A 7,773-nucleotide genomic window follows, 5' to 3' on the forward strand; every position below is an offset into this window, starting at 1 on the left:
CAGCAGCACAACATTCCTCCCCAGAAGTTTGTCCTTCTCTCTGCAAAGGTCAGAACCACTGTCATTAATCCTTGTTTGTTTGTTTGTTTGGTTTTTTTTTATGCATCTCCACGAGGCTCGCTCTAATGAGATGAATCCATTTTCCTCTGCACTGAGTTTGCCTTTCTTGCTCCACTTCAGGGCAGCCATATATTCCAGAAACTGCGTCCCGTCGATCAGCTGCGTCATCTGTTAGTGAGCGGCGCTGGAGGAGAAAGTGAAGAGATTGAACGGTTCTTCAAGCTGCACAGGGTAAAAAAAAAAAACAAGATGTGACTTTTGTTTTTCTCTGTTTAACGACAGCGAACTTTTAAACTTCAGCTCTAACGACGTGTGCACTTCTAAGATCTCTCTGGTCTCTGGTTCCGTGCAGGAGGAGCAGGCTTGTGCCACAGTCCTGATCCTGGCGTGTTCCAGCGCTGCTGCCGACAGAGAGGTTTCACAGTGGGCCACCCGAGCCTTCTTCAGGTCTCGTTACACTTTCCTTTTCACTTCTCTTTCACTCTCCTTAAAAACCTGACCAAAAACATAACTCTCTCTCGTTTCTTGTTGTTACCGTCAGATATGGCGGGGAGGCGCAGATGAGATTCCCTGCAACCATGTCCGCTCCAAGCACCGTCGGACCCGTCATGAGTTCTCCAGCACCTGGTAAAATTAGTTGATTGTATCACACGGGGACGTCAAACTCATTAAATAACAATAAGTCCAGGCTTGTCCCCTTTGTTTTCATATAGTAGTAATTATATAAGAAGAAAAATTCATATTTAATGAAATATAATTTTACAAAATTTCCCTGAACGTGAAATGTTTGTATATTTTTTATATACATATTTTCAAAATTCATCAAGCCAGATTAAACACCCTAGCGCTTGGTTTTGGTCCGTGGGCCGTATGTTTAACACCTGGTTTAGATTCTTCTGCTGACTTCATTAGATTTAATGTTTGTTTTTGTTTTTTTGTTGTTTTTTTTTTTTTGGTTTCTTAAAATCCAAAAAGTCTAGTTAAAGTTACAGTTCACAGGCACTTAGTTTAAAATAAGTTATTAACTAGTGATTATTAGTGGCCAGATTGAGCTCCTTAGTGGACTGATTTTGGCCCGCGGGCCATATGTTTGACACTCCTGATATAAGCCTCATACATACCATTACATTTTAACGCAGCGTTAATGGAAAAACATGTCTTTTGCAACATTGTGAATTTTTTTTTTCTTGTCCTGTCAGGAATCATCCCTCCAGCTTTGGCCACACCTTTCACACCGATGCACCACAACGTGGCTGTGATCACACCCATGACCATGACTGCCGGACCAGAGGTGATTTTCTCAGGGAAGCACAACGGCATCTGCATCTACTTCGCCCGAATTCTTGGGTAAATATGGCAAATTTCTTCATTATGTTTTTTTTTGTCTCTAGCATTGAAGTTTTTTTTTTTTTTGTCTCTAGCATTGAACGTACGCTGATGTGTCACGATGAAATAATTTCTTACTTTCCGTCCTATTAACTCCCTAGTAACATTTGGGACGGGAGCTTCGCGCAGGAGAAAACCATAAGTAATGGAAACCAGACTGTCACTATCGTGAGTCGTCTTTTTCCTCTTTAAGTAGAGTTTTTGTTTCAGAGCTGTTAAACTTAAAGTTGAAGATTTAAAAAATATATATATTACTCTCTCCATTGCCCACAGTTGGAAAGCACTGTTGCATCATCCGACTTGGAGCTGGTTCTTTTGGAGCTCTGTGGCCTGAGGGAGTTTCTCGATAAAAACTCTCAGTTCAGTCCGTCTTCTCTGGGCGCTTCCAAGTAAGACACACTTTTGAATCAAGCTCTTTGTCCTCCGTGACTCCACAGTACTTAAGTATTGTTTCTGATCTCCTCCTTGTTAGTTTTACCTCCCCTGCCAACCTGCAGCAAAGGCTGCTGGGATTTATGCGTCCTGACGGCGCCAGCTCTCAGCAAGTGCAGCAGGATCTCCAGAGGCAATATCACAGTGAGTGATGAGAGCGGTCGTCCACCTTTTCCTGATCATCCACGCAGAGTTGTCTTATTTATTTAAGTTATTTAATCTTCTGATGAACGATGAACTGAGTTTGTAAACATTTGTAGTAACAGTTAGGGATGTCCGATATTAGCATAATTATGTAATATCTGTAAGAATGTTTATCTGTTCATCCTCCGGTAATGAAAACACGATAACACATGCCTGGATTTTGCCGAGTGTGTGTTAAAAATAGTCTTGGGGAAAAACGTCTGTATGTGAAAGTATTTGCCACTAGATGGCAGCATTGCAGTTCATTTCAGTAATACATATTGTTTTATAATCAGGAGGTTGTATGTAGTATTTAAAGTCCCCTAGGGGGAGCATAGCAGAAAATAATTGTGAAACGCAGCTTTAACTCATCACCTTAGTGAGCAGACGGCACTTAACTTCCTTAACCACCAGGGCACCGCTGCTCCGCTATATCAGTATTGGTTGATATTGGAATTTAAATTAAGAGTTTGGATGATATCAGACGTCCCTAGTGATAATATGTAAGAACATGAGCCAGACTTAAACACAAATGTTTGATTTGATCTTTTTTTTTGTGCCTCCTAAACTCTTCTTTTTTTCTTCTTTTTTTTTTTCCGTATCGTCTCCACGTCTGTACGCAGCTAAAGCCCAGGTCTACGAGAAGGCGTCTCTGCAGGGCATGCAGCAGTTAGTGCATCGTTCCTATCAGACTCTGGCTCTCTGGAAACTTCTTTGTGATCATCAGTTCAGCCTCATTATGTCTGAACTGCCAAAGGTAAATGTACGCGCCAACTCTCGCACTCGCTGCCTTACAAACAGATGCTGCTACAGCTGCACCGCGGCGTTCAGCCACATGCTGCTCTGCCTGTTGGCCAGAATCCCGCTGTACCGTGTTTCGCAGCTCTTCCCCGTTTCTGAAGTTGCTTGTTTTCTCTCCCTGTTAATTTTTGGTTCCCTCCTGTTTTTAAGGAGTTTCAAGATCAGATGAAAGGAGTGAGTTTCAAGGATGTAGTGATCCGGGGTAAAGAGCTGTCGGGAGCGCTCATCACGGCGCTCATTAACGTGTACATCAAGGATAACGCCCCGGTGGATGCAATCAGCAATCACCTGCGAGACATCTGCCCCCTGCTGTACAGCAGCGACGACAGCGTTTGCTCCAAGGTACATGCAAACACACCCTAGGGCTGGGCCTTAAAATTACATGACATTATTGTACTAAACACACAACCCCCTGCTCCCCTCCAGAGATGGCGCTGTGCTACACACACTGACTGAAGCAGTTGGCGCTGATGGCGCTGTGCTACACACACTGACTGATGCAAGCAGTTGGCGCTCGCTCTTTATATTAGGGGTGTGAGAAAATATCAATACACTGACATGTAGCAATATTTATTTTTTTTTTAGTTTCCAATTTCTAGAGACCTCTGTTTATAAAGGTCATTTGGTATGTGGGTTATAACTGGCATTGATATTATTTCTTACATGTCAGGACGTCTAAATGTGAGACGTTGGTGTTTGTCGTGGCCTCTGTGTTTGGACTCTAACCGTTCTCTCTCCATCAGGCTAATGAACTGCTGCAGGGCTCGAAGCAGATCCAGAGTAAAGCAGATAAAGAGAGAACTCTGAGGGAGTCGCTGCATATGTATCAGCAGATCAGCCAACACACAGACCTGCCGCTCGTCTGCTCGCAGTACAGACAAGGTGGGCCAACAGAGAGTGGAGAACAATGGTTGCTGTCTGCACAATGTCTTTTTTTTTTTTTGTGGAAGTCACAGTGTGTATTGATCGTATCAAAACGGCTTTTAGTGCGTTTTTACGAGGGAGTCCTCGAGCTGTGCCTCACGGCGGCAGACAAGAAGGATCCGCAGAGACTCGGGCCTCATTTCTACAAGAATGGAGAGCCGGAGGAAGACAGAGTGGGACAACAAGCCTTCCAGGAAAGGTAACAAACAAAAAAAAATGTTATCACACTGACAGTGGCTCCTGTAGTCGTTCGTCGTCCAGAAATGTTAACGCTGTCTCCGTCCACTCTGTAGGCTCTCCTGTTATAAGTGCATCACAGACACCATGCAGGAGCTGGTCAACCAGAGCAAAGCCGCCCCTCAGTCGCCCAGTGTCCCCAAGCAGCCGGGGCCACCCGTCATGACCTCTGACCCCAACATGCTCAGCAATGAGGAAGCAACGGCTCATGTGAGTGAGCAACGATGACGATGAGTGCACGTCAGCCATCTGCATTTCTAACGAACACCTGTGGTTCCTTCCCAGTTTGAGCAGATGCTGGGTCTGGCACAGAGGTCTCAGGACGAGCTCTTTCACATCGCCCTGTACAACTGGCTGATCCAAGCCGACCTGACGGACAAGCTGTTGGAGGTAGCGCATTCAGCTTTATTTAAATTGCAAATGAAGGAATCAATAAATAAATAAAACGAGCAGTGAAATCTTGTACAGCCTGTAGGGCCTGTTTTTACATCCTTGGTAAAAAACTGAAAAAAAAGAAGTGAAAAATATCTCACAAACCATCCGTCATTTATGCGTCTTTCACTTCGTCTTATTTGACGATGAAATAATTAGAGAAAAAAAGAATTTAACTTGAAAACATATAAAAATTCTGAACCCTAAAGAGGTTTTAACTCTATAAAACCAATTTTATTGTATAGCAGTCTTATTTTGGAATTAGCATTTTCCAGACTGTCGCATCAGCCAGCTAGTGCGCCCTCTAGCTGGTGTCGGTGTGAAAATGACTAATATGTATATTTTCAGTAATACAGGAGTAGCAGATACTAGTATTCAAGCCTAGAGTGCCCTCTAGTGGCTGTGAGGGTGGAAATAACAAACATGTGAAATTATATATTTTAATATATAAGTCGCAAACCCAGCCAAAGGATGAAAAATAGTGCGGAAAATACGGTACTTGAAACAGCCAAAGGATGAAAAATAGTGCGATTTATAGTCCGGAAAATGCGGTACTTGAAACAAGCAGGGGCAAAAAAAATGTAATCACAATAGTTTTTGTCCTTTGATTATCAAAAGTTTTTCCATCTGTTGCTCAGGTGAACTCTCCGTACCTTGAGGAGCATCTAATGCACATGATCAAGCAGGACCAGAGTAAAGTCCACAACATGGACCTGCTCTGGCGCTACTACGAGAAGAACCGTAACTTTGGCAAAGCGGCTCACGTGCTGGCTCGCCTCGCCGACATGCACAGGTCTGGCAGAAAAAAAACACTTCACTTCTCAAAATGGTTTCCTTAGAATGTTTCCTGCCGCTACGGGAAGTGACATCATCTAACGAAAGTGTTCACGGTCTGATCCCGCAGCACCGAGATCTCTCTGAAACAACGGCTGGAGTATCTGGCACGAGCCATTCTGTCTGCCAAGAGTTCGTCCAGCATCTCCGCTCAGGCCTCCGACGGAGAGTTCCTTCACGAGCTGGAGGAAAAGATGGAGGTTTGTGGGTGTGGTGGGGGAAATTGTAGCAAGAATTGAAGCTTCATCACTAAATATTTCGGTGCCGTCCGTCTTCCTCAGTTGGTGAGAATCCAAGTGCAGATCCAGGAGACCCTGATCAGACAGTCCTTCCATCATCCCTCAGTGAAAAACGCCATCTCTCAGCTGGACTCTGAGCTGATGGACATCACCAAGGTAACGCACAGCAGCAGAACAGCCACCAGTGGGAGTCAAGAGCCTGTGAAAACGTGCTGTGAATCAAATCATTTTATTTCTTTATTTCTTTATTTTTCCAGCTTTACGGAGAATTTGCCGACCATTTCAAGTTATCCGAGTGCAAACTGGCCATCATTCACTGCGCCGGACACTCCGACCCCATCCTGGTTCACTCCCTGTGGCAGGAACTCATGGAAAAAGGCAAGCAATTGTTCATCTACACCATGTGTGTCAAACTCAAGGCCCGGGGGCCAAATGCGGCCCGTGGGATCTTAAAAAGCATTTAGTGAAATCCATCCAGCAGAGTTTCTTAACCTTAGAAATTAAACGTTTTTTTTGTTACACAGCAATGAACAATATTTGTAGCTTGAATAAATAATAATCAATTACAAAAAAATATATTAGTCTGTTATGGAGTAGTTATTTATACCAGAGGTCACCAGTGGTCAGCCTGTACCACCTGCTACTACAGACCAGTAGCACGGTATTGAATGATCATTAAAATTTCAAAATAAAACATCTTTTGAGTTTAGTCTGAATAACATAGAATTACATAGAAAGTAAATAGATATGACTGGATTTCCTTTGAATGAAGTAAATGAGTAAAAGTAAGTAAATTTCCTTTGAATGAAGTAAATTAGTAAAAGTAAGTAAGTACATTTTTCCACTATGTCCCACTGTGGACAGATACCAAATGACCTATGGACTGGTACTAGTCCGCGGACCAGGGGTTGGGGAACCCCTGATCTATACAGTCTTCCATTTACAGCCAGCCCTTCAAGGGGAACTGTCTTGCTGATGTGGCCCCCTGGTGGAAATGAGTTTGACAGCCCTGATCTAGGGGAACGTTTCTCTGCCGTCGTCTGCTGAAGTAAAATTCTGGAGTGTAATGTGTGTTGTCTTTCAGAACTGGGAGAAGGCGTAGCCATGAGCCCGGCCGACAGGATGAGGTCTCTGAGTTTGAAGCTGGTGTCGCTGGGAAAGATTTATGCCGGAACACCGAGGTTCTTCCCTCTGGGTGAGCGTTTACAACATCCTGCAATTATGTTCAGCTTTTCCAACAGCTTGCAGTTTTAGCACTTTGTAAACAGTAATATAATTACGCTTCCCTTTTGCATCAATTATGTCAGTATGTCTCTGTGGTACAAATCTGTGGGGTGGTGATGCTGGAGCTGCAGGTGACGGCTTCATTATCCTCACGTTACAGCAGACCTGCTCAAACTCGCCTCCTCTGTTAACAACGATTCGTTCCGTTCAGCATTTATTGGTTCTTGGATTAATGCATGAAATTAGAAATGTGAGCCACCACATGCCCCGCCCCCCCGGCCCTCTCACTAAAATCATCAAATCTATCTCTATTCCCAACTAGCGTTGTCACGATACCAATCGATACCGGTACCAAGTGTTTCAGTACGTAACAGAAATAGGATTATAAATACTGGGCTTTTCACTTAAAAAAATATTTTCGTTAGACATAGCCTGTCGTAAGTAGGACGGAATAATGTCGTTACTTAGTATTGGCATTGAGCACTGAATGCATTTTTTTTTTCATACAGTAAATGATTACTTGTCATTCCCTAAACTCAGTGACCTGCGGTGAGGTTTACGCCTGGCAATACATTGACTCCTCTGAAATGGGATCTACAAATATATTAACCTAAAAATAGATGCTTATGTTTTTATTTTGACCTTAATTGAAATATGTACTGTAAAATTCTGAACCTAAGTGGAGTGGATGTCGCAGAAAAAAAGATAGATTGTTGAAGAGGATCCTCAAACTATGTCTTTCTTAAATTCCTGTGAGTATATCAGTGTTGTGTTCAATTAAACAGGCACAGGTTTCACACGGAGCAAGTACACATTTTGACATTTTTGTTTGATGGTGTCAAAGAGTCTGAATCAATGTTCGAGGTCAGCCAGCGCCCTCTGGGGGACCTTAAGGGGAAAGATGTCTACAACTGTGTATTTTCAATGAATGTCACCATGTTCTGTGATTGTAGAATTCCTGGTCAAGTTCCTGGAGCAGGAAGTCTGTCGTCTAAACTGGGACGTTGGATTTGTGGCCTTC

The 7,773-nt window shown here is 43.3% G+C and overlaps 1 protein-coding gene across 1 annotated transcript in view; it reads left to right on the plus strand.

Moving 5' to 3' along the window:
- Positions 1-7,773, plus strand: part of nup155 (nucleoporin 155) — a 19,738-nt gene that overhangs the window by 10,965 nt on the left and 1,000 nt on the right. Inside the window, exons 14-33 of the mRNA XM_025062060.1 lie at positions 1-48; positions 181-291; positions 413-507; positions 602-687; positions 1,260-1,407; positions 1,548-1,614; positions 1,720-1,835; positions 1,919-2,022; positions 2,685-2,818; positions 3,013-3,204; positions 3,606-3,744; positions 3,850-3,985; positions 4,080-4,233; positions 4,309-4,413; positions 5,094-5,248; positions 5,360-5,489; positions 5,571-5,684; positions 5,786-5,906; positions 6,613-6,723; positions 7,706-7,767. Of these exons, the coding sequence (XP_024917828.1) occupies positions 1-48; positions 181-291; positions 413-507; positions 602-687; positions 1,260-1,407; positions 1,548-1,614; positions 1,720-1,835; positions 1,919-2,022; positions 2,685-2,818; positions 3,013-3,204; positions 3,606-3,744; positions 3,850-3,985; positions 4,080-4,233; positions 4,309-4,413; positions 5,094-5,248; positions 5,360-5,489; positions 5,571-5,684; positions 5,786-5,906; positions 6,613-6,723; positions 7,706-7,767 (2,328 nt within the window). The remainder of the gene's footprint in view (positions 49-180; positions 292-412; positions 508-601; positions 688-1,259; positions 1,408-1,547; positions 1,615-1,719; positions 1,836-1,918; positions 2,023-2,684; positions 2,819-3,012; positions 3,205-3,605; positions 3,745-3,849; positions 3,986-4,079; positions 4,234-4,308; positions 4,414-5,093; positions 5,249-5,359; positions 5,490-5,570; positions 5,685-5,785; positions 5,907-6,612; positions 6,724-7,705; positions 7,768-7,773) is intronic.

Source organism: Cynoglossus semilaevis, chromosome 14 (genome assembly GCF_000523025.1).
Source record: "Cynoglossus semilaevis isolate Cse_v1.0 chromosome 14, Cse_v1.0, whole genome shotgun sequence".
NCBI lineage: Eukaryota > Metazoa > Chordata > Actinopteri > Pleuronectiformes > Cynoglossidae > Cynoglossus > Cynoglossus semilaevis.